The 27,828-nt window shown below is 40.5% G+C and overlaps 1 protein-coding gene across 26 annotated transcripts in view; it reads right to left on the bottom strand.

Annotated features, from left to right (window-relative positions):
• Nucleotides 1-27,828, bottom strand: part of MAGI1 (membrane associated guanylate kinase, WW and PDZ domain containing 1) — a 352,470-nt gene that overhangs the window by 162,561 nt on the left and 162,081 nt on the right. For all 26 annotated transcript variants that reach the window (XM_054076267.1, XM_054076261.1, XM_054076272.1 and 23 more), the window contains exon 2: nt 12,210-12,326. In XM_054076267.1, the coding sequence (XP_053932242.1) occupies nt 12,210-12,326 (117 nt within the window). The remainder of the gene's footprint in view (nt 1-12,209; nt 12,327-27,828) is intronic.

The following is a 27,828-nucleotide window of genomic DNA, read 5'->3' as shown; positions in this document are numbered from 1 at the left end:
AGACGCTTTGAAGCACACCAGCTCACAGCCAGTGCCTGCAAAGCAGCTTGGTGCTGCTGTGAATGCAGGCGACTGCTCACCACTACGTGAGGGCCACGCAACGTAAGGAAAAACCATCATCTCTCTGTTCCACTATCAAACCCAACACAGCAGCTGCTCGTGCTCAAGTACCTGATCCACAATGTGTTTGAACTGAGTAGGGGTAAAATGCCACTACAGGAGATAGCAAGACTTATTCTCCCTTTATACGACGAACAGCCACACGCAAATGGGAGAACGGCCTAATTATAAATAAATAAAACACTCTTAATTTTATAGGGCATAAATATTTTCCTGAAAACACCATTTTTTTGGTGCTGGTCCCATTATGTGTCTCTTGTTTGAAAAGACGAAAATTCTTTGCTCAGGATTCAGCTTCTCGATCTTTCAAACAAAGCCTCACTGGGGTGTAGGCTGTTCTTTGGGTATGTGTCAGGTCAGCTCACGGTCCATGCGCAAAGTCTAAAGCCTGTGTTGCTGATGGGTTTGGAGTACTGAATATCCTACATTTGAAAACTGTAATATGAAAATAAGTAACTCTTAACTCCTTGCCTCTCCTCTTCATGTCCACAAACCCAAATAAATCTGCACAAACCAGACCACAACTCTCTCACCAGATGATACTTCAATAAGGCAAGCACCTAAATGGAGCATTCCAGAAAAAAGCCTCTTCATTAAAAAAAAGAAACAGATTGTTTTACTTTACATTTATTCAGAGGTGCAGCTACCCAATCATTTATGAAAACTCTTCCATAAGATTTAGAAGGGGGAGGAGGAAACAATGAAATGACTTATTTTTAATCTGGGGTTTAAAGGCTTTTTCTCTTTCCAAAAAAAGTCCCACACACAAAGAAAGAAATTCAATGCAAACCTCTGTTTCTGTATCATGAAAGCCCCTTCCAGCACCAGAGTAATCAATTTCTCAGAGCTTGTGTGGTCTACAGCAAAAGCCAAAGAAGGTATTTTAGTTTATACAGCCTTCAGCATTTTGATGGTTTGCTTTTGAAATACAACATGTTTAAATTTTATATCTTTTTTTACAGTTAGTTATGTCTGAAGAAAATAGTTGCTGTCAGTAGGAAGAATAAAAACAAAGGAGAATAAATGAAATTCAACCTGGTTGTGAGCTGCTTGCTCATTCTAAAATCAGAGTAATTCAAGGTTGCACCATAAAAACTGTTAAAATTGTAATTACAGCACCTTTCGTTATATTATACCCAGGCTTATTTTAGCATCAAAGCCTTTGGCTCATACTAACAAAGAAAAACTATTAACCAATAGTGGTGCTCCAATGCCAAGCACCACCAGATGAGCATCCACACAAATTTACTGGAACAGTAAAGCAAATACTTTGTTAGATGTGAGAGAACTCTCGACCTTTTCTTGAGCAGAAAGGCAAACCATAAAGCATTTCAGGACGGGGAAAGGAGCCTTTGTCCTTACGGTAACCCCAACTTCCCACCATGAAAGAAGACCATCTTGAGGCAAGATTTTACAGCTGGGATTTAACTCGCGTGGTGGAAGAAGTGTGAGATAGAGCACTCTTGTAAGGTAGGAACAAACTTCTCCAACAGACTTCTCAATCTTTCATCAGTACAGTTTGGATCCAATTCACTTACCATGTGGGAACAGCAAATGGGGAACAAACTGTGAATTCAAATAACTGTAAACTCAGCAAGATGTGGAAATAAAACACAGATGGTGCACTTCAGATTAAGGGTCAGCGTTTTCAGTGCCGCTTTCCACTTTTACATTGTGATAGGTGATGTATAACAACCACCTCCTCGAGACAGCGCTCTAATTAAACCATGACTCACTTAGGAAAACAAGGAGCCAAGCAATACCTCCACGGAAGCCTCCCTGCCAGTGGAGAGGAGCTACGGTTACTTTGTTAAGCTGTGGCTCATGGTTTGGCTGATTGAGGATTAATGTTTGGGAGTAAAAGTTGTCTCTGCTGGAGAGACACAACTGAAAACGGCTTCTTCAGTATTTCTAGCTCCCAAGCGGGCTGCAACAGGGCTGCTCTGCCGGGCAGGGCTGCACCCAGCACGTATCACCCCCCCTGCCACAGCACCCACCTGCTCCTTCACCACCTACATCTTCAACGTGTTAGAGGCTGCTCTGATACCTGTTCGCAGAAGCTGAGAACTCAACCGCTGTGACCAGCAATACCCTGTACCATCCCTTACAAAGTGCCCAGCACTAAAACACCTCTAGAGATCCAGGAACCACCGGGTTCATTTTGTTCTCTAAACCCGATTGTGTCCTAAAACTCAGGAATGGAATTTAGGATGACTTTATTCTTGCTGTGAAGTGTTAATTGCATGCCCAGGGCCCTCTAGGATATGGTCTGCTTGTGAGCACACGTTCAAAGAAAAAAATAAAGGAGTAAGTACAGATTAGATGACAGAAGAACTATAAATCCATACGAGCTTGAAATGCCAGAAAGAGAGGAGCAGTAGTGATTGTAAGGTGACTATTACCTTCAAAATATGCCGGAGGTTGTTTATCAGATCAGAGTTAATGAGGGAGAAATCTAATAGTACTATAATATTAAATTTACCATTTTAATGGTATCATCAATGCTGTGTAATGTGGGCAATTTGCAGAACGTCTGTCAATGTGTGGTTACACAGGAGCAGCGCTATCGCATCTCATCAGCTGCTCCCTTCCAGAAAACACGGGGTGTTTTGCAGAGCATTGCAGAAGGTTAAGATAGCAAAATATACATTTAAAATTATGGGAACACAAAGATGAGAAAGATATTTATGGACATTATGGGATGGGTACATTGCTCACTGTTGAGTCCCATCTTCCTGCACTGCCATTTGGTATCCTGCCGGGTTTTCCTCAACTCTACTGCACGTCTTACAACACTTGCTGCTTTTCTCAAAGCTTACATACCTGGATTTAGGAGAGCTGAAAATAACCTCACATTCCAAGCAGATTTTCAGCTCTCATGTCTTAGCCTTCTCTAAACAAAACAAACCAAAACCCCACATCTTAGGGAAACACGAGTGAAGATGTCAGTAAGGGCTCAGAAACTAACAGGTACTGTTACTACTGCTGCATTCGATTCTGGAGTCCTCAGCACAGGAAGGCCATGAAACTGTTACAAAGAGTCCAGAAGAGACCACAAAGATGATCAGAAGGCTGAAGCACCTGCACTATGAGAATAGGCTGAGAGAGTTGAGGTTGTTCAGTCTAGAGAAGAGAAAGGCTCTGGGGAGACTTTTAACAGCCTTCCAGTGCTTAAACGAGCTACAAGAAGGATGGGAAAGTGTTCTCTATCAGGGAGTTCAGGCATAGGATGAGGCGTAACCGTTTTCAGCTGAAAGAAGAGAGATTTAGATTATATATTAGGAAGAATGTTTTTACTGTGACGGTGGTGAGGCACTGGCAAAGGCTGCCCACAGAAGTCATGGAAGCCCCATCCCTGGACGTGATCGAGGCCAGGTTGGACGGGGCTTTGAGCAACCTGATCCAGTGGGAGGTGTCCCTGGCAACAGGAAGGGGGTGGAACTGGATGATTTTAAAGGCCTCTTCCAACTCAAACCATTCTATGATTTCAGGTAAATGAAAAGAGTCGAAATATCTAGTTTCAAGTTTTTGACTACTAAATTCAAGACCCATGAACAGCAGGAGATGGTAATCCTGTATTTATAAACATCCACCTCCTCGGGTATTCAAGGAAAAGTTTCCTAAAAGTAGTAGTTTCTCAATTCGAAGTTCTTCCTTCCCCCACCCCCTGCCTTGCTCCCTCGCTCGAGGTTCGCTAGTTCATACCCTCAATCCAGCAAAGATCACCTACACATTTTTAACATATGACAATCGCCCATTAAGCAGCTTTAAATTTGGTAGGAAAACCCTTACTGTAGTAGCAGTATTTGAGTTGCCATTACGGTCCGAGACAATAACGAAGTATCATCAATTTACCTAATAAGCAATGCTACTTTTTCCAACAAACTTTCTTTTACGAACATCAACATTTGTTTATTTTTTTTCCCCCCTTAATAAATGGAGTTTTAAACCTGAAGTTTAAAGAAAAAGTGCAGGTAGTGAATGAATGATGAAGTATGAAATATAATTCAATGGCAGATGATGCTTCCAAGGGTCTTTGATGTTTTACTCCATCTTCTGCTCCCAAAAGACCCTGCAAGAAGAACTGCTAGATCACTATCCACTTGATAACTCTGTGATACGTGTCTCATTATGAAGATACATTAGCCTTTCAAAGAGCCATTTTTTTTAAATATTTCATTTAAATAACAGTTTTCACAATCCTCACTTAAACAGATGTATTCTGTCTTAAATCACTAATTAAGAGCAGCCTAGGACATTACAAAGCCCTCTAAAAGGAATTCAGGGAACTAGTGTCCCCCTTAAACAAATCTGCTCTGGCTAAGACCCAGGAATCTTGACTTCATAACTCAAATCTCTAATTATTCAAGAGGACATTGTATAAAAAAAATAATAATAATAAAAAAGGATAAATCTAGACCATTTTGAGCAATAGGGAAGATTTATTTCTCCTTCAATATGGGCAGACCTAGAAGTATTTGTTCTATTTTTTCTACTTTATTATTCACTAGGGGTGGGGGAAAAGAAATCAATGAAGATTAATTTAGAGAGTTACTCCTAGTAAAGGTACTGGGTATGACTCTCCCCAAAGAAAACCAGCTAGAAGAATCTAAACAGCTTTATAAATGATTACACAGCTAATCTCTCTCTGCTGAAATAAAGAGAGAAAGGATTTAGAGGACCAAGACAGCATGCTCTACGTGAAGAAGCATAGTAATGTTGAAAAAAAGGATAATTGTTTGAAGATGAAGTTTAGCAAGTCTGCATCTCTATCAAACTGTCAGGAGTTTGCATCTGCCATCGCCCTCCTGAGCTCAGAGGCTTTCACGGCAGCAATAGATACGATTGGGAATCACATAGGCAATTCTTCCTCTGCAATGCCACTAGTTTTGCCCATAGTACATTGCAGGTACCACACTGGACCAGAATAATATCATATAAATAGGATTTTCAGGTGTCCTCTTATAAGTAATGACATCATTGATGAAAGAAGCATGGGACTTTTGTAACTGTGAAACCACCATGTGAAACCACCATGCAACCAACACACCCAAGCACAGACAGACCTATACCGAGCAATGGGTGCTTTCTCAAGGTAGTTAATCATGAAATATCAAATGCGAATCCCACGCAGAAACAGGAGTGGAAGAATAGGTCAAATAACAGCTACACATTTAATTTTTACTCATTTGAAATTTCCTTCTGCCTGGAACACTCATTCTCTTGGCTTGTAGCGTAATCAATACATTGTAAACCTTGAAGAAATATGTGGTGGTAGTTAAAAAGAAATCAAATGGCCTCAGTGAAATGAAAAGCTGGAACACAGTAGCCAACACAAAAGACCTAATCAGGACCCTAAGACATCATATGAAAAACTATGGCAAGACAGAGCCAGTTTTGAAGTAAACAATATGGGGTAATTCATCTCTACCCCTTCAGCCTCGTAACAGCAGTAGCGGCTCTCAGCTCTGATGTACTCTCTCCTGTCCCAGAGACTCACAACCTTAGAAACCTTTAAGTTTTAAAACATATGCACAGACGTTGTTCACACTACCTAAATACTCACTTGCAGATGCCTTACCATAGTACAAAGCAACCGCGATGAAAAAAATGCGAAATTAAGTACACTAGGGACTAAACAAAGAATACAAAGAAAAATAGCCGTGTAATCTCTTCCCACACTTCTTACTCAAATCTCCTTTGGCAAGTGGCATGGGAGAGCCTATAAGGCTGAGCTCTTCTGCTTTGTACTGTTCTCTGGTGCCTCATGCAATTTCAACTGGGTGTACAGTGAAATACAAAAAAGCTATTCCTCACAAATGGGTAAGCAGATGGAGCAATATTTGCTATCGTAAGTGCTTTTATTTCCAAATGTGGGGAAAGAAAAAAAAAAAATTGCCCGATAGTTCCACTGGCACAAAATGTGCTATTGATCTGGAAGGACAGCACAGATGGAAAAAAGGTCTGAAGTCTCCCAGATTAAACAGAAATGACTGTCTATAGAGAGGAACTAAACTACAGAAACATTAGCCCTGTTGCTCAAAACAGGGTATTTTTCTCTCTCAAAAAGTGAAAACACATCTGGTTCACTAATACATGAAATAATTATATCCCTGAAAACTGCAGGGGACTCTGCTGCAATTCTGCACTCCCTGGGACACAGCTATAAGGATTTTCTAAACCCACTGGTTGTGCTCAGTCCCTGCTGAAAACACAGGAAAAAGTAAATGTGCGTATATTAGCTGGCATGGAAAATATGCCTCATATTCTTCGGAGTTAGATTAGCTCACAAGCAAGCGTTCCTGAGGAAAACTACCTTTACGTACTGCCAGTACCTGCCTGTTCCACCCTAGTGATAAGGATACCATTGCAAAAAATTTTCTAACATAAATCTTGTAAAACAATTAATTATTTGTTGTGTGTTAGGAAAAAAGATCAGTCTTCTGTTCATCACCTTATCAGTGCAGGCCATGAAATGAATATTTCATGGACACTGCAACTTTTTCTCATTACAAAAGCAGAATCACACCTCTAGGAAGGGAACTGCAACAAAAGGTACTTGGATAATAAATACGGCTGCAGGTCTGGAAAGCTTTTGAGAATTCAAAGAACATTTGTGTACATAAACTGATGATTTATTGCCTGTGAAGAAAAATAATGTGCACTGTCAGTGATTCTGTTTATCCTTAATAAAAATTGGTAACTAAAAATAACTTCAAAATTGTGACTCAAATATCCCCACATGTAAAAACCACATGCATTTGTATCATAAAGGTCTTTCTGCCTCATTTCAACAATTCTTCCCAGTATACTGATAGACTATTATACTCAAAATTTAAAAGAAAAGAACTTTCTGTGAGCTGGTTTGCATATGCCTTCCATCAATCCATTCTGAAGTTCAGCGATACTTACGGGGAAGCCAGTACTACAGGACTTTAAAAGCTATCCTGGGAAATCACCTAAGTCTGTGTGTTTGACAGCAATTTCATCACACCCCAGCCCACTGGGTCTCTCCAGCCCTCCATTAGCTGTGGATGATGTTGGTTACGCATACAGCAGCTCATTCAATTCCTGGAGCAACCAAACTACCCTTTGGAAGTTCAGTTATCCATGAAAACATTTAATCCAGATAATGAAGTTCGACGGGCTCTTCTACATCCACTGAAATGTGTCTGGTAAATACTGTGAAGCTTCCTTTTTCAATACTGGTTTTCCTTAGAAAGGAAACTTTTCTTTTGCACCAGCAGCTCACTTGGAATAAAGACACTCTCGCATTTCCCACCGGTATGCGAGTGCTCAGGCCAGCCAGGTGTCTGGGTGTCGCTGCCTTTTTCTGAGCCTCCTTACAGATCACTCTACACTTACACTATTGATTTTTATCCATTCCTTTCCATTTCACTCCATGTTCCCCTATAACACAGTTGGAGCTACTGTGCTGTAATTGAAGACAGAGGAACAGATCAAACTCCAGGAAGGTGAGAGAACAGACAGCAGACATCAAAGTGGTAAATCTCTAACATTAAACTCTCCAGCCAATTAATCTCAGGGCATGTACTTGTTTTGGGAAAGTGTATCAACTGTTGAATGATGACCTCCTGAGGTTTTAAAAGCCAATTTTGGGAAGAAGAAGAAAAAACGATTGCGACAGAGTGTCTAGGCTGACATCTAAGACTTAACTCTAGGTTAGCCATCACATTGTCCCTATTTCATCTACCACCAAAAAGACCTTGCCTTTTCCAGAGTTTTGCTTCATAAAACTGCAACTTGGCAAAAAAAAACGAGTTGCGTGGTACAAAATAAGACAAATACAGAACACACATGAACAGGGAGGGGACCACTGGTTTGTTATTTCAGTCATGCCTGCACCAGGTACACTGTTTCGACAAGTAAAGCTGCAGATGCCAGACCTACCACAGCTGCTTTGGCATGTCCCATGGGACTCAAACAAGTGGCGATGCAAGTAAATGCGCTCAGAGTTAAAAAAACCAACGCATGCCGAGATAAGCTTTTAGGGAAATAATACTCTCTCTCTGATTCTTCTCGATACATTGTGAAAAGAAAACTGCTGTCAGGTTGTTGAGAAAAAGCAACTAGGACAAATGGCCAGTACTTGTTTATTTTAAACAGATGCCCTCTACCATCATTTCAAAATGAGGAAGATAATCTTGTCTGTTCAGCCTCCCGTGAGCAGTGGTTTAGACACGCTGCTGCTGCACTGGAACATTAAAGTAAGTTGCTATCACATATCTTTCTCAATTAACACTACTGCACAGATATCCCAAGGTAAGGCTACTATTTAATGGATATATTCTTACATGTACTTCCAACAGATCACGTTTTCCACTAAGTAAATTTTCAACTACACCAAACCTAAGAAATACTCTGTGAAACCTAACGCCAGGATGTCAACACACCATGCACTCAGCCTCCCCTCTAATCAGATGTAATGCAAGCCACATCAGCTTCTGGTAGCACAGGTGGACTTGGACAAGTCACAAGGGGCCCCAGTGAGACACAGTTGGTAAACACACCTTTTTGTTTTTAAGAGCTTAGGCTGGCAAAATTCAGCTGGAACAAGTGAAATCTGCACTAGAAATAAGCTGTGGGCAAAGTCTCTGCATCAGTCAAAGCACTTTTGGTACAGTCATGGCCAATCAGTAATCATCAAACTGTTGCCAATTCACAGTCTACTGCAAGCTCAGTGGAGCCATCAGCTAGACCACAAATAGAGCATTATTTCTGGTGATCTTCATTAGACACATCAGACAGCAGGAAAAACATGGTGCCTCAAAACAAAATGAGGCCAAAGGGGATCGCTTGAGTCTGGACCAATATCTCGCTAATCTGGATGATGTATTTGAGGTTTTTTCTAGTTTCTACAGTGGATCCTATACATTCAGAATAAGAATAGTTTGTTTACCTGACCACGTAAGGAGAATAACTTTGTTCAGGTGCTGATTTTTCTTAAGCAGAATACAAAAATACTGTGGAAAAAAAGGTCTCTGACCCAGCATATGAAGTTAACAGTGAAGTGAGAGCTTCAGGAAGAAAGTAAAGAAAGTAACGCACAGCTGAAATAAAAGCAAAGTTCAGTGGCTGAACTGCATTAATTCTTCCAAAGATTTGTAGAATATAAATGCATGGCTTCCTTAGCCCTTATGCACCATCCAAATGCATAATTAAGGAATCCTGCCTCTCTCCCTTACTCTGGCTTGCTCTTGGATTAGGACACTGAAGTTGTAAACTTCAGAGGAGAATGCCTTGGGTCTGTAAATAAACTTGTGGGTTTGGTGTGATAGTAACAGCAGAATGCTTGTGACGGCATGACAACCAAACTCAGAGGCCACCTGGAAGCTTCTCACAGCTGTTGTTTACTACAGATCTTTGCAGGAAAGAATCTGCTCAATGGGGAGCAGGGACCTGAGGATAAAAGACTTTGAGGAAGCGTGCTGGACGGCACTGAGGAGCAGGGGAAGACTGCGAGGGTCATTAATGCATTTCAGTACTTTTGTGTCCAGTTCTTTATGACAGCTCCAGCATTTAGAGATAATGTCCTCTGGTCTCTCAGCAAACTGTCCCTCTGTCACCCATTTAGGCAATGCTCAATGCCCTTTGGGAGCCGGCATCAACCCTCTCTCTTACCCTCGACTGTTCACCAGAACATAAAGCAAATTCTTAACCAACTCTTCCAAATTAAAAATCTAAATGATGTTTTAGAAGCGTGTCACAGTCATAGGTAATAACGAGGTTAAGTCAAACATCCTGCATCTTTCCTCCCCTCTGCTTGACCTCTGTCTTCTACAAAAGCTATACCCATGTCTCCACTTGGTTCTTGAGTCAGCTGAGCACGCAACCAGCACCACAGCTGTGTGGGAAACAGGAGCCCTCTGGGTTTTCTCACCACCTGTACCAAATTAGCCAGAGCTGAACCACACAGGATTCTTACCGGGGAAGAACTGGTTAACATCCCTTTTCCTGTGTTTTGCTTTTATTAATTACCACTTCATCTAGCCCTTATATTAGGACAACAAAAAGCAGCTGTCAAGCCAAGCATGCTCAGTCCAAGTGACCTTGTGTTCTGGTTCATGTTTACCATATAATCAGCAGGGAATTCCATTTTCAAAATACAAGACTTCATAATCCATTAACACTAGAGATTGGTCCCGGGCTCTGGATTTACTGGTCACGTGTACCAAGGAATAAAACTGACTGTACAGCTAGATTAATCTTGCAACCTGTAAAGCATCCCAACCCACTGTGTGTGCAGTCTCATTCGAATTCATATATGAACATTAGCATTACTCATAAAAGCTACCACTAATGCCATCCCCACAGTACACGAAGAAAAAGAATTAAACGCTACCTGCTTTACAACGCAGCAAGTATGGAGACACGTGATAACTAACTCTGCTTCTCAGATTTTCCATTTGTTTCATAAATGGATCATAAGTACTGATGTTCTTCTTAATACATTGACAACCCGTACCTCCCCCAGCTATTTCTAAAAGGCAGGAATCACTTTCACTGCTCTTAATTTTAAATCAGAAGTCTTTAGCGTGTCCAAGCAGTTTAGCTCACCATCAAGTTCAATAAATCAGAGAAAAGAATCAATGGAAAGCATTTCAAAATGTCACCTTGGCAACGCACAAAATGCTTCTACAGAACTTATGCTCATTTGCTTTATTTGCTGCTTTAGAAATCAGAATATAACACATAGGCAGAAGGACATTAGCATCACGACATTGCATTTCCCGAGCCCAACGTTGCCCATGCTCTCTTAGAAAGCATTTTCCACAGTATGCTTTAGAAACCTGCAGCTTGGCAAGCTAGATGATTGAAAACTAATCATATTTCACATTGACAAAATGGAAAATGGAAGTGTTCAATAGAAAATAATAATCCATATTTATTCTTTATGTCCACGCACAGCACTTTAACCGTAATTTGGTCCATGCTTTCCACTGATAAAATGAGAATAAACTCAGTGGTGATATACAGCATCTGCCATTTGAAGAATCAACATTTGTCAGTGTTACCACACAATTTTAACTCTGGTCCTACACAGTTCTCCTGCATGCCACACTTAGATTGAAAATGGCTATTACTCTATGTACCGTTATCCAATATTTGTTGGCAAATACAGATTTCTGAGTGGCAAGATCATTATTCAATATTCATGTAAGTCTACCAGGATAAACAATTTCCAATTCATGTTGACACAGAAAACTTGAAAATACTTTGCTGCTCATCTCAGTAGGCTATAACCAAGATGTTTAGTAGTTTTTATCCCAGCCTGATCTGAAAGGCATACCATTATACCCACAACTCATCAAAGTCCAAGCTGAAAAACCTTGGCTTTAGAACAGCCTCTCCTGGCACCAGGGTAACGCCAAACAGCAGTGCAATGAAATTGGATTATTTTCCACTTTTAGTATATCTCCCCAAACCACAAAGGATAGTCTGATTTTCCATAAAGATTCTGAACTTCTAAAGATTACACTCTCTAAACTTCACAGTTTTCCTCCTGGTTGCTTTTTGAGTGAAAAAGAGCATTTTTTTTCTCAGCTTCACTACCTCTTGCTGCTATCTCCTACTCGGATTGAGGATGACCTTCCAAAGGTGGCAGCTGCTTGCTAAAATGGCACCAAGCCATAAAATGCTGTTCAATTTCACAAGTTAAATAAGCATCAGACAAAGTTCTGCTAAGGAAAGAAAAATACAAGCAGGTTTTTTTCCTTCATATGTTTCAAATCAATAAAATAACATCCACCATAATGATATTAATCAAGACTATTTCTAAGGCAAGTACTCACTTCATGGCTGCTTGTTAGGGTTTTTAATTCGCACTGAGCACCACAGGCCTGCATCAAACCAACAACTGTTCCAAAAAGGTATCGAAAAAGCAGAGCGGAGGATGAACTGGCTTCTTTTTCAGCCCTACCGGAGTCCTCTCTGCTGTCACTCACAGACATCTGTCCAAGCTATAAACTCCCCTGGAGCCACACACACCACCACAAGAAGGCTGCCTCAAATAAAAAAAATCAAATTCTACTATATATAAACCACCAGGTCAATGTTTTGTTACTTACAAGGCACAGCATGGCGATAAAGGTTATCTCGAATAGTCTGCTGTAGATCGTGATCCGGCGATCCTTTCTGAAACCTCTGGTTGAGGTAATGTCTCAGGTCTTTGTTCAGTCTGCTCCCTGCAAAGAAAAAAAAAAAAGAGCCGTTTGTTTATTTCTAAATGCACACAATTAACATTTCCAATTCAGGCAAACGTTAGACTTCCATTCAGAGTCCCCTAAATTATGGCACGCTGACTTTATGAGCGGAGGCTCATCTTCCTCTACAAATGGCTAATTACCAAAAATAACTCACTGTAAACAAGAGGTCTCTCTTGTCTCATAATGTATCTTTCTTCCTGTGGTGTTAAAAAGATCATCATTCCCTTTTATCACTTATTTGTCTGAGCAAATGGAGAAAGACAGATGATGTGAAAAAGAGGAAAAAATAATAAAGGTAGAGTATGGCTTTTGCAACTCACTGGAGGGTGAGCTGGGCAGACAGACAGAAGGCAAAGGCTGCTCCCATTAGGGGTATTAATACAGCTGAACATGGCATAAAAATCAAACAAATGCTATACTTTGCAATGGTATTTATCCCAGCACACAGCAGGGGTTAGGAAAGCATTGGATGAAGAAGTTAAGAGCACCCAAAACCCTTAAAAACAACAGAATAACAACCAACACTTTTCCCTGAACCTATTTATTTCGCCATTCAGTTTTAAACACTTTCAGAAATAAGAATAAAGATAAATGATTGAAAACAGAACAAACAACCACCACAAAAAAAAAAAAAAAAACAAACAAAACAAAGAAAAAGAAATATCTTTGTTAGTGAACATTGTTGCCAGTTGCTGAACACCAAATACTTTCTTGTAGCAGAAAATAGGAACTGGAGGAACTTAATGATGTTGTTTCCCAGAAGTTAAATGCTTCCAAATCTGGAATAACAGCAAAACCCACCCAAAAAGAACATACAGAGAACAGGGACGGGAACTCTTCTGTCCTAAAAAAAGAAAAGTGGAAAAAACAAAATACTGGAAAAGGTTCAGAGAAATGCAACCAGGATGACCAAAGTCTGGAGCAGCTGCCATCCACGCACCAGGAGAGCGGGTTGGGATGCTGCAGCCTGTGGTGGACATGGGTGCCCAGAGGGCAGGGATTGGCTGCTCCCTGCCTCTCCCATCTCTCGTCCTAGGAGACACCAACCAAAGCTAACATGAGCTTGGTTCAAAACCACCCAACAGGGGCAGTAGCTCGCACAAGCTGTGGCAGATCTCGCTGGAGAGCGCTGTGGGTGCAAGAAGCTTACTGAGGAGCTTCAAGGGAAGACTGGAAAAGCACTTGGAAGCTGGACCCAGTGGAGGTTGCAAAACAGGGCGTAGGAAATCCCTTGATCTGAAAACGAATTGCTGGTGGCTGGGAGATCTGGGAAAAGAAGTGGGGAAAATATCAAATATCTTGCTCTTTTCCTTTCCTTTGCAAGGCAGCTCATTCATGGCCACAGCTGGAGCCAGAACAATGCGCTACATGGGCTGAACCATTCCAGCTGTTTCTATGGTCCTTTATAATTTGCATTATGATTTTTTTGGATTGTGCATATGTAAAATGCAGAGGTCATCTGAATATGTTTGACATTGAACACAGCATTGCAGTCTCTTGGAATCACTGAAGGACAAATTAATAATAATAATACTGCAAGGGAGTGCAGTTGGGCAGTGGTACCAGATGAATGCAAGAGTCAAAAGAGAAAATTACCACTTGTAGGTACAGCCTACCGGCAGCCATGCAACATTTTAACAGCAATGTTAATTTAAAAACAAAGCTAAACACAAAAATCCCTAGTCTGAAATACTAAGTCAAATTCTGAAAAATAAGTAGGTGATTTGTATTTAGGTTCTACAGTCAAGCTTTTATTTTTTTAAAGATTAAATTTCTTATTGAAGAAAGAAAGGCTTAGGCAGCAGGCCCAGCTATTAAAAGAAGAAAAAAAATTAAATGCCAAAATGCTCATTACAGAAATGGGTCAAACAACACCACTGAAATTAAGGAAGATAAAACTGCTCATCAAACTTCCCTGAGTTACCCAGCAACACCCCTCATTTTAAGAGCAGATTATCATCTCATTTCCAAAAAAATGCTCTCTGGTTACTACACTATAAAAATGTTTCCCCACACAGGAGGCACTCGGGAGGGCTTCGTAAACCCATGGGCTACAGTTTTCTATTTTCATAGCTGACCTTCCAAACTCCAGATGTTTGATTTCAAACTATACTGTTTTACTCTAGAGGAAGACTGGGCACAGAAAAAGAGCATCTGCTGAAATAATAAAGCACATCTTTCTCTTTCAACTAAACAGTCCATATTTTTCTTTGCACAAGGTGATTTCTCGTAGCAAAAGGAACAAATACAACAAATAGTTTGAATATAATGCAAGGGCTTATTCCAGTGAAGAAATTAATGCGCTGAACTGTATGTATCGTGTAACGTAGGCTTTCTCCTGAAATACTGTGTGATTCATGGTTTGATGATTTATGTCATAATAACGTCTAGAGGTGAAAAAAGCTCTGCTGAGCAAGGGCTTGTTTGACCACAGAAAATACGCAATTTACTGATATCTGCTTTTAGCTTCCCTCTGTGCCCATTCCATCTAGCGTCTCAGTTTATTACAGCCCCTGCTGGAAAGTTTGGTTATTTGGTTTATGCAGTAGCTGGGATTTCCCAGCTGAGTCACTGATGCACTAGCCAAGATGGCAGCGACAAAAATAGGGGTACAGCAATACTTACACTCACATGATTGTCCCCGCAAGGAGTGCACAGCGTTACTCATTCCTATCGCATTTATTTTAAACAGGGAGAAAAAAAAGACAAAAGAAAAAAAAAACCCAACAAACAAATGCTTGCTAAGCCACATTTCTGTTGTTAAATTCCAGAAAATTCTTGGATATAAAGACTCTTGCAGCCTGAATGATCTCTGCTCAGCAGCCGCTGAGACCACAACTGCAGACAAATGCAGGCTCACCCCATGCAACTCCCTCTGAAGCATGGAAGAGGAAAATAGACTAAAACAGTAGCTAACACCATGTAGAAAATTGCCAAAAGGCTCCATCCAGGTACATGTTGGATTCTGTACCATTTGAAATATTTCATCAATCCATCCCAATTAATTTTTCCAAAAATCTCTTCAGACTTCAGAGGGCATGTGCATTATTTAGGAGATTCCAGTGCTAGATACAAGACAATAAACTCTGATAAATTCTTTTTGAACCTGAAACGTATGCACCCATCATTCCCAAGAATCAGAAAGATATGCCAGTGACATTTCAGCTACCTCCCATGTCAAGCTGTAGCAGTAAAATTCATTCTGACCATCAGGAACGACCCTTGCTTGTGCACACTCCCACTGAAAAAAAGCCTCATGAGGGGTTCTGTCCATCCACCACCTGCCACCAGAATGGGTTGAAGTGCAGGTGCCCACAACTACCTGATGTTATGCAGAAGTCCTTCCTTTTTAAAGTCTAATTCCATGCATAAGCTGTGCTCAAGAAAATACCTGGCTCCAGTTTCCCTAGAGATGAGCTGTGTTAACCAGAACTACACTGCTGTCCTTCAAAATACTTTTCTGTTCTCAAGGAGATTGGATCTTACGTTTACTCTTTTGAGATCCTCTTTTCTACTCTGCTCAAAGCATCTAGAGATCCTACAGTTAAAACAGCAGATGAAGAAGAGATGTGAGGTAGAAACAAGGGGTTTCAATGCAGAAGATACAGGTCTTATGAGTCAGTGCTGAGTTCTTCTTTCCTCCTGCTCACGGGATATGTTGAAAATGCATTTATTTGCACATAGAAAAATCACTTTGTTATTTGTGTAATCAAAATTACGCTGGTACATTTAGCTTCAGAAAAATCAGACATAAAGAACTGCAAAAAGAAATTCTTACCTACTAAACTCACCAAAACTCATATTTTTAAGCATAAAAAGTAAAGTAGATTCAAAGATTGGTTTTTGTTGTTGCAACAGCTTCCTCCCTATTTTTCCCCTGCTGAACAAAACCAGTGCCGTTCCTTATGTGAAGATACAGTCAAAGAACCAACTTTCCATTGCTTTACTGCCTATTGTACTACTCCAAATCTGTGATGTTTCCATCTCATTATCTGAATCCTTCTTCACCTTTGAATGAACACAGGGTGACTCACTGAATGGCTGGGTTCCTCAACTATTCTTAATTATAACACTGCATTTTAGAGAACATCAATTGTCCTCCAAAACCATTACATCATCTATATCTTAGTAAGAAAAACAAATCCCAAAGGGAAACAAAATAGCTCTTCATGGAAAAAAAAAATAGTATTACTGACATACAGTTTTCTGAGAAGCAGTAAACTCTGCTTATCAAATCTGTGGAGATAAATGTGTAATCTAGATGTCTTTGTGGTTAATGAAAAATATTGACTGTTTCTAAATACACCTTTTTCAAATCCTCAGTCTGCTGTCACACATTTGTCTTTCAATGGTTACCCAATATTAAAGTCACTAGAGAAAGCATGCTTTGAATTACGTTCTGATGCTTACTGCTGCAATTTCCAGTTTCTGCAGGGGAGAAAGCTGCATACGAGATCATCTAACGCTGCCCTTGCTCAATAAAAACATCCATCTCTTCCAGAGCACTGCCACCAGCGAGCAGCAGCGAAAAGCCAGGGGGCTGAAGCCTCTTGCCTTATTGACACATGGGCTTCCAAGAAAGAAAGCAAACTGCATAAATGAAGAAGCAAAATCCATTTTTTTTTTTTTTCAAGAAAAGCAAAGTGTGAACATCACAGGGCTGACAACACCTTCCTGCCAGCTGGTAGGCAGTCTATGCCAGAAATCTGCAATATGGATATTCTGAGGATATATTTTGAACTCATGTTTTATGCGTTTGGAAACTATCACTTTATAGTTTATGTTTATATTAATTGCTGCAGCTGTTATATCCCATTCAGGTTTTGAGATGGTCATAGATAATCGCGATAAACAGCTATGCTCTGACAGAGCTTATAAATGTCCAAGTGAAGAAGGGTCAGGGTCAGGCCTGGGACACCGTGGTCTCTGACCTTTCTTACACTCCTGTAAGTGGCCTTAAGTGGCCTTACAGGAGTAGGTATTTTTGCTCTACTCTTCTTTGGGATGGCTACCAACTGCTACATTCACAGCAACTGATAGCATCTGAACCGGAAAAAAATGAGCAGAATTGCAGCAGAATCCCCCTTCTCGCGTTGGGATCTCCATTTAAAGGCATCTTTAGCAGAGGGACTCTCTGTGGGCAGACAAAGACCATTTCAAAACAGCAGAGCCATGAAGTAATGAAAGGTTAAAGGCCTTGCTAAAGGGATAAAAGTGCAATAGAGTCATCTGGATTAAGACTCTCTCTTGCTGCCCTGATGTCTACATTGAGAGGGAAGGATTCTGTCTTTTTAAAGACACAAAGATTGCACATGTTGGATTTGCAGTATAAACCCCGATTATAACGTGCTGCCTTTCATCTGAAGATCTCTATCTGAAGGTATTTAACAAACATTATTAAGCCATCATGGTAGGCGCAGTTTTATTTCTCTGCTACAGAACACAGAACTGCAGATAAGGGGGAAAAGAATCAAAACCAAAAAAACCTGCCCCGTCTGTTTAGAGAACCTGCACCTTGCATTTTCTAAAGTAGTGAGGGGATTTGCGATCTCAACTGACTGGCCTTGCAGGCTGCGTGACTTCAGCTATGCTCCTTTCTCCAAGACTGCTGCTCTACTCAACAGGCAGGACTCAACATAAATTAATCCAGAATTAGAGTCAAAATAGCTCCCCTTAATTGCAAAGTGTATTAAACCCATCATCTGCCTTACAAAAATCATCTAGTTTCTTTTTTTAAGAAATGTTAAAATATTAATAAAGTAACTAAAGATAACTTCTACATCTGCTGTTAAATTGTTACTAAAAAGAGGGGTGCAGACAGGGCTCCTGGAAAGCAGAAGCCACTTCTTAAAACTACTCCTCACAGCACTTGGCACAACAGTAGTGTCAGGGCATCACCCCTGTGTCTTAATAATGCTCGCAGTGCATTTTCCCCCTCACATAAAGGTGGTCCTGATACTCACACATGCATTTTATTGATGCCTGAAGAGATTTATATTCTATTTCTGGATCAATTAGTACAATAATTTTCATGGCAAGGTCCAGTAGGCAGCAGCCAATCTTAGAAGACAAATGAAGGCGGAGTGGATTTTTATCATTTAACAAGACTGCGCTGGTAACCACATCATCATCAAATATTCCTAATCCCAGCAGTTGTTGCACAAATGATAATAGTTTGTGCTATATCATTTCATTCTGTCCCATCCTTGTCTTCCAGCTGCTGTCCAAAAGTGATTATAAATAATGGGGCTATAAAAGCCATTGAATAATTAGAAGATTCATTGGCCATATGCCAGTGGTGACAAAAGAGAGTGATTTATGTAAGATGAGTCTGTCACATCTGCCAGATCACAGTTTCATTACGCCTGTGGCTTTAAGGTCACGGTTTAACACAGTTCCAACAGCCATTTGTCAAGGGGTGCTGGGGAGAAGAGGTGAAATACATCACGGCTTTGTTTGCTTTCTTGTTTTAACTACTAAGTAAATAAGTAAATAAAGGCCAGTACCCACATTTGTTGTTTCATGTCTCTTGTGAAGTCAAAGACTCGAGGACATGTAGAAAGACACAAAACGTTCATTGTGGTTGATCAAATAAGATCACAAAGCAAAAACATCCAGTTTAAAAGCCTTAAGTATTCACGTGGCTACTTAAAGTCAATATAATCTAAGCATGTTCTACCTTGCAGCCACCCATGAAATGAAGGCACCTTGTAAACACATAAGACGTCAGTAAATTAATTGCTACTACATTTTCCTGACACAAGTAAACTTAAAAACCTTTTGTGTCTCAGTGTGCTAAAAAGATATTTAAACATTGCCATGGGAGTTCAGCTCAACAATGAACATGGCTCAGATGACACCTGATTTCATTCCAATTCTATTTTCTTCCCTTTTTTTCCCCCTCTATTAAAACAAACAAACAAAAAACTTCAATGAACTTTTATTGCTGGGTACAAATGAATCCCATAAAGTCCAGATGTTTGGATGTCCCACATAAATCCTTCAATAGCCTCACCTGTCATTGCCAACGATTGTTCCGTAACAATTTGGAGAGTCTCTGTTGACAAAAACTACTGGTCCCGAGCAGTGTATTACTTTAATTGTACCTGCTATAACTGGACTCCAGATAGATGCTCAGATCAGAGCCTAGACGTTTCCCTTTTCTAACAAATCCATATCCCAATCAAAACAAAATGACCATTCTCTACCACCCCTTCCTGAAGTAAAACTTAAAATACCAAATTTCCAATTTTTATGCTTTAAAACCTGCTCAGAACAACAAAGCCATGTCTGTTGCAAAATCCTTCCTTGGAAGGAAATTATGATAAGCTGGAGGGTTATGCTATAAAGAACTGCAGAAAGTTACAGGATGAACTACCCACCCAGCACTAAAACTCAACTTTGATGGAGCATGGTTAAGCCTTCAGCAGCAGCCGAGCTGCTGACTCAGCAGAGAAAACTTCAGTGCAGTAAGTAATTCTGTCTGAAGAATGAAGTAACACTTGTTACTTTATTCCTAACACAACTTCTTAAAATATTATTTTAGGTGTAAGCTGTGAATCTGAAGGAGATGTATTCATGCAAAACTTTCGAGTCGTGTTCAGAATCAGGAGCAGGCAAGAGCTTTCTTGGCACAGTGTCTTTTGGTATCACTCTCAATCTGCATGGGTGAATGAACCAGCACTGAGGTGGTAATTCAGCATTTGCTGCTACAGAAATGCACTTAACAGATCATAAATCCACCAAGGAACTATTCTACGAGCACCTAACCTAATCTCCTGTATTCATAGGGTGCTCCACCTTGCTTTCTGTGCATTAATAGTGATTCATATTCTTAGTATAAATTTAAACAAATAGTCTTTCAGCTGAGAAGTGCCAAAAAAAAAATAAAAAGCCACAGACCACAAGCTTGGAGGTTGAAAAGCAAAAATATTATCATTTATACAGCAGACACGAAAATTGTGAATGCTTGTGACAAACACACTTCTGTTGCCCCCAGCAGAATTCAGATCAGGACTGCCAGCAAATCTAGCAGAAAGCCCAGCCCTTCTCCCACTTTGGCCTCTTCAAGCTTCCGGTGCCCTCAAGCTTCAGTCTTGAATTTCTCGAAGCTCATAGAGAAGAAACGTCCCTTCACCCTCTTATACATTTCAGCCCAGGACAACCCTGACCCAGGAGAGAGGGAGGCCACACAGCCACGACAGCATCCCAGAAAGGGGAGTGTGGTCTGTCAAGGACAGTTCCTGTAGGAAAGCTATCCATTACTATCATGTCCTAGAAGGAGTTTGACAGCAGGATGTCCTTCTATAAACCTGGCTAACGTTGACAACGCTCTCAAAGAACAAGAAAAAGTCTCACAGCATTACTGCAGGCAAATACGTCCTGAAGCTTTAAGCCACTACATTATTACAACACTCGCCAATTCAAGCTCTCTTTTTGTGGAGACTCAAAGGAGAGCCTGGATAGGCATAGTGCAGTCATCTGAGAGCAACTGCATGACTAGTGGTATAAATCAGATCTTTCCACCTCAAGAAGAAACTATTTTAATATTTTCTTCCTCAAAATAGTGAGTTTTTTTTCTTAAAAAGTATTGTTTATCTACAGCCCTGGATCCTTTCTGTGTCTGAGCACGGCAATTGTCCATGGAGCTGGCAGGTGACACAAACTGCTGGGTGTTGCTAAAGCTGCGCCCACACAAGGGAAAACTTGATTCTGCTGATCTTCGCCACAGTGTTGCTGCCGGCTGCAGCAGGTTTCCATACAGAGGGATCCTACCTCCAAGTAAAGGCATGAGGAAGACTATTTTCAGCTCATCTCTTCTAAAAGCATTTGGTATCTTCAGTGTCCATACAGAGCCTACTACATCACGATACTGAATAAAAGATGCCATTTCTCCAGAGAAAGTGGCAACTATAGTTGCCCCAAGAAAGTCTAGAAGGAGAGAAAATCTAATAGGTGTGAAGCAAAATGCTGAAAGCACGCAGCTCAAGCAACAAGAACATATGATGAACAGAAGAGGGAAAAGAAAGGTCAGCAATATTAACACCTGTTGGCCATGGATACCTCTAAACACAATTGAACTGGTGAGGCAGAGCTTCAGAAACACGGCTTTACTGCATCCATATGGGTGCTGGTAGATGTAGAGCCAGCCATAGCGCTTCTTTCCTACAGCATAGTTAAACGTAAACCCAACTAACTAAAAGCCTAAGATTAACCACTACTACTCTGCTGTTGACTCACAGGCGTTGTCTTTTCTTCCCTCATGCTATTTTCAAGAAATGCTGCAAGCTCTTGCCTCAGCTTCTTGTTTTCCTTTTTTGACTTTGAAGACTCCACAAGAGAATGAGGGAGCCCAGGCTCTCAGGTGGTCTCTGGGAATGACAGTAGAGAGAAACGTGAGAGAACGGACTTGCTGGGATCACGAAAGCAGGATATTTTCCTACTCAAATGAAAAATCTCCAAGATAAACCGTAACACTAATTAATAGTCACACATGGCATAAGGTTTTCAAAGGCAAACCTGTGGAAGTAGGTGTGCAAAGGACAAAGTAATGCAACATCCTCTACAGTTGTTTTCAATGAAATCTGGATTAGCATCACGCTAAGTACTTTAGACAGTTCCACGGCCAGATCAGTGTTGAACTAGAGGCTTAAGTTAACTGGCTGAACAATCAAGCTATAACATTAAAGTCATGTCCATAAACGCTTCCTGTTGGCAGTGACCTTAAATGAAGCGCCCAGAGCAAAGCTTCAACTCTGCAAAACTTTACAGGAAGCCAGACCCAGAGGTGAACTTAGGGAAGCAAAGACTTTCCTCTGAGGAAGGCATTTTGTCTTGCACACAAAGACACTGCTGTGCTGGAGCTTTTTGCACTGCATGTTCCAGCAAGAAAGAGCAACGAGGAGTAAGAAGCGGTCATTAGTGGCAGAAATCGTTGATGTTGCCACGTAGGCTTTCTAAAAAAATAGAAAAAGTAAGAAAGAAAAGAAAAAACCTCCTACACATCTAAAGTGAATGCAGAATGAAATCATTGTAAGAGAGAGGCACGGGATGCAGCCTTTTTCCATGAGCAACTCTAAAAGAGTCAGGCTGAGTGGCTCACACCCTGTCTTCACTAAGCCTCTCCATCAATGAACACAGACCGGGCTACGTGAGTGACCCAATCTTCCAGTAGTATTTCATCCGGAAAGCACCGTCTGCGTGGGAGCCACGTTTGTCACTGACACCTAGTCTAAAAAACCGTGTTGCATAAAGCAACTACCTGGATAAGGGAGCGTTGTTTCTTTTCCTTTGCTCCAACTCAAAGCTGCCAATAAATCTTTCCTTTTGCAGGACACAGGGAGGGCTTACAGGAGGCAACAGAAGCATGGCAGGGGGTGAAGAAGAAAGTCTGCATAGAATAGTAAGAACAGGAAAATCAAGATGAAAAGCACTTGAAGTCTTTCACTCAAAGGCAACAACCTGCTTCTAGAAATTAGATGCATATCTCTGTATGCCTCCTGAAAGGAGTTACCATATGTTCTAAAAGTAGGATATAATATTTGAGCTGTAAAAGCCAAATCAGCTTGAGGAACAGACGGCATTACAATGCTTTAGCGGAACAAGCCCCACATAACAATATGCCAAAAAACTCATTTTCTAGAATGGCACTAGGAAAATATTTGCAAAATTTGAAATCCATTCCCTAAATACAGCATTTGATTCTTCCAGAAAAAAAAAAAAAAGAGAGAAAAGTGACGTATATGGCAATATTGGGGAATTCAGAGAAGCTATTCATATTCTTTGATTTTTTTTGTTTGCTCTTCCCTGTAATTTAAGCATAGGTAGTGGGTTTTGGTGCTTCTTTAAAAACCTGACCTCCAACTCCTTCAGCAGTCAAGCTATGTCCCTTTTCATCCTTGTTCTCCCTCAACTGCTGCAGGGACAAGCTCCCACTGCCCAGCCAGGTCACCTCTGAATGCTAATCACAGCTTTACAGTTTTTCACTCTGCCCTCACTGGCTGCCGGGCATACGTCAATATTAACAGCCTGATTTCCAGAGGTTCTGAATACATAAAATCTAATGCTGAGAACCTGTGACAGTCAGGCCATAAACACACATTAACAGAGACACAGAAGTTTACTGCTGCTTTTTTAATTATTTTTTATCCTCGCGAGTATCCCTAGAAGACAGAAAATGTTAACATTCTTGGAAGAAAGCAGCTAAAAGTCATAATGCGTCTTTTTAAAGCTCTATCCAAAGCATGTGCTGACCGACAGCCTGTTCTCCGGCGTGGCTGGATGACACACACTCAAGTGCACCAGTGGCTCACCAACAAAAAAAGATTTATTTTTTTTTTTCCTCTTCTTTCTCTAATATATTTATTTGGACAGAGAGCTACTGGTTAATTTTCCAACCTGCTCTAGCAATTCCCCAGAAACAAGATCTGCCAAGAAACAAAACCAGAAACAAGACTTGCTGTGGTCGCACAGTAGCGAGTAGAGGTCTTGTTCATACCACACTATTTTCAGAGAGCGCATATTTAAGCTTAAGCTTAGACGGACCTGGTTTGGGGCTTTTTTGAGGGACATTTGTGGACCTATAGAAGAGACACCAAACCACTAAGACACAGTACATAAACCAAGCACAAAGGCAGCAGCATTTCACAATTTAGAAAGTCATGCTCTCAAAGCTGAAAATAGTTATGAGTAAATCTGTTAGGGAAAACACACTTAAAGAAAAAAAAAATATGTAACAATTGGGAGTTGTCTAAGCACACTTTACAAGAGGCACAAGAAGCCACAAATATTGAGTAAGAAGGTTACAGCGGTTAAAAAACCAACCTGGCTTGCAAGGAAATTGACTGCAGCTTTTCTTAATTTCATACTCCAGACAAAGAGAAAACAAGATCTAAGAAACTGGACTGGCTCTGGTTCATTATTCTAACAGCAAATATTTTTATTTTTCGGCTACTGTTGGAACAGTTTTCTGATGGCTGGAGGATATTCTTCATCCCTGGAAAATGTTATATCAAGATTGAATGTTTTTCCTGAAAAAATAATTCAAGTTTAAAGTGGAATTGATTCAAACTAGTTCTATAATGTCCTGAGTTATTACTTGGAAATCTAATTTAGCAAGTCAGTGCTGAACAGGCAAGTAAAGGATATGGGAAAATGGGAGATCCAACATCAATTTTAAAGAGTTCAGAGCAAAATGATGCAATGAGCTAAATCTTTTCTTGGTCAACACAGCAATTGAACCTACAGAAGTTTAGAAAACCGTAGCGGCAAAAGGACAGTGTTAACGTGCCGATGCTGTTGTAAAAGCAATTCAATACACAGCACTGTAGGCTCCCCTTTTGTGGACAAAATGGAAATGAAATTATAGAATAAGATCTTAAAGCACTGACAGAATAAATGAATTGGCTAGAACAAACAAGAACTATGTCAGGCTAGTTTATTATGAGTTTTAATAAAGTACTACCATATCATTGGCAAAACCCGAATTGTCAGCTAAAGTAAAGTGAACGAGGGCAACGTAGCTGTTGGCTATTCCCTATACAGTCACGTAAAACAAAAATGCTCTAATTCTTGGGACTGTCTCTTCCACACAGAGCAACCTTTCTCTTCTGTAACCACAGCTAAAATATCAAAAAACTCATATTCAAAAACAAAAACCAAATGAACCTTGAATAGCTTTGGTTTCCAACATAAATTTAATACCTCATACAAAGCAAGTTTGGCAATAAAAAAATTTAATGTACATGAAAAACCTTACTAGGGTCTGTAACAAACCTTTTTTTTGCTGTGGTCACAAGGTCTTGTTTTCTTAATGTGTTTAGGAGTGCCTGTATCATGTTTCTGTCACCCTAACTTTTCCCCCCAAGAAACAAATATGTATATTACAGATGGTAAAACCCACGTTTTCTCAAAAAGGAAATAAATGTTTATATATGGCATATAGCAAAATATATATTTCCAGAGACAATAGCTAGACGATTTAGATTTATTAGTGCAGGGCAGGAATTTTTAATACAAAACACATTTTTGGGGATAAGAATCTTAATGCCAGAGGAGGAGCATACAAACGGCTCCTTTAGATTTAAAGCAGAGCAGTTCTGCAATAGAATCAAATGGACATCGTCTCTTTTGGTGAAAAATAGAATATAAGAATAAAGAGAGAAAAGCTCAACTGGAGTGTATGGCACGTTAGACATTTTCCATGGAATGCTTTTGATCACAAATTGGCACGTGTCAAAATGAAGACATTCTACAGGAATGTGGCATTTCTACAGAAATGAGACATAGCTCCGATGGTGCCTTCTCAGCTCACACCTTGGCTTGCCAGGCTACCCTGACCCTGGCAACCAGTTCATAGGTTTCCCAGCTCGGTCCAGTCAAGCCCTTAGGCCCACATCCCTCAAAGCTCTCCCCTTCTTTCAACCCTTAGAAAAAACATACTCCAAGAATAAGAATTAGCACAGTAATCTGAAAGCAGTGGCTTGTGGAAAGCTACCCAGACTCAGGTTAGATCTTCACGTAGTGAACAAAAAGGGACACAAGACACCAGGTCACTTCTGACAACACCAAAAATTGGCACCTCCAGAGTGAAGCTTCACAGATTCTGGTTTGGTAGTAAAAGAAATGTGGGCCTTTATTAAGCAAGTGAGGCCTCCGCTGTATAAACACATCTACTTAGCCACAGGCATCTCACACAAAAAACAATTAACTAGGAAAATACAAGGCCAGAAGCGGTCAAAATACCTGTTTCGCAGAAATCAAAATGAGAAGAAACACTGGTTTCATTCCCCTTACATTTCTGTTTCTTGGTACCTTTCTCGTAATACATCCACAATGAATGGCTTCTGTGAAAGATTAACACAGAAAGCAGAAATGAAAAGTTTAATCATGCTTTGCTGCTGGTTTTGGCTTCGGCTCCATGGATTTTTCCCATTTTGCTGGATGCAAGTAGACCTGACCATGATTTATTCACATTTTTGCCTGGTAAGTACTGGCTTTCCAGACTCATATGGTTCTAACCAATCCGCAGGTCTGCCAGGAAGTGTGCACGCTCAAGCATCAGCTTTACTCTCATTGCCATTAAAACCACTAACCTCTTTATTCTTTAAACTATTTTGATAGGCATTCTGATGACCCAGCTACAGAGAACAAGAGATGCGATAGAAAGTAATAAAAATCAGCATTAAGTATCTAAATACTAATTCTTCCTCCTTAATTTATTATTCTTCCTATTCTTATTATCTTGGAGAGCTCTTGTATTTTCGCCATTGGTTTGCTAACAAACATTTTTCTGTCCCACTTAATTAAATGCATTTGGATGGAGGTCTCTCACTCCGAGTCTGAAATGGAAAGCTCTAATCAGCTCAGCCTCAAATTCATTTTACGCTTTTCTCACTTTTGGGAGTGCAAAGTCAAAGCTCTGGAAGTTCTGAAAGGCTTCTTAAGCAACAAGTCCAGTGGAGCCCCTCGTACTCCATCTGCTACTGGAGGGGAAAAGTGTTTTAAAGAGGTTGAAAATCTCTTGCTAGAGATGCAAGGGAGCACAGTATTGGCTTCAATTTTTTTGCTGGTTGAATATCACTGCGGTTTGTGCTCTGGTGTTACTTTAGGACTCTGGAAAGCTCCACCTCCACTCATTAAGTCATTGGAAGTTTTTATGCTGACTTTAAAAGACTATGGGTCAGGACCTCCCAGCTTGGCAAGAAAAGGTGTCAGACAAATAGCATGCAACAGGAATAGCTATTTATCAAAGCAGCAATCCAGAATAATGCGCTGTTCCTACTTGACCACAGTCCCACTTTTAGAGTCTTAATCAGGGTAGATGAATAAAGGAGGAACTTTGGAAGGCAGAGGGGTTTTGAAATAAAATCAATTTTGCGCATAATGCACAACAGGCATCCAGAAACCACAGATGAACAGCTCACACAAGGAATATAAAATCCTAATTCGCTTCCAGACAAGAGCGGCACTGTGGTCCACAGTTCTGTGACAATCACACTGTCCTGCTAACGAGCCCTGTGGGGAGGCCCTCAGTGTTCCAGAAATAAATTTGGCTTGTGTTTTTGTCCAAGTCCAGCCAGGCTGGCCTGACAAACCTACCATCTTTGAAATGTGGTGGGTTTGCACATTTCTGTCCTGGAAGTTTTAAAATTATGCACCTAAATACTAATTCATTAGTCTAATTCTACCTTTCTTTGGGTTCGGTCTTTCCTTTAAGACACGGTCTGTTTGATAGTCAAGCTTTTAAAAGTAGCTCAGGCCTTACGTGATACGATGCTCTCCTGTTGCTGCTTTTTGACCTCTGCCCAGACCCAGAAGTTTTATTGAAACAAGGTACCTCTCAAGTTGCTGCATAAACACTGTGTACACACGAGCCTACACTGCCCAGTACATAAATGGCACATGTGTCTACACAGGCTGACAATTGATTCGCTCATAATTTGCAACCCCTTCCAAAGGAACTAGACTTCCTAGCAATCAA

Source organism: Cuculus canorus, chromosome 11, assembly GCF_017976375.1.
Source record: "Cuculus canorus isolate bCucCan1 chromosome 11, bCucCan1.pri, whole genome shotgun sequence".
NCBI lineage: Eukaryota > Metazoa > Chordata > Aves > Cuculiformes > Cuculidae > Cuculus > Cuculus canorus.
Note: the sequence above shows the minus strand (reverse complement) of the source record. Positions and strands in the feature narration are given on the sequence as shown.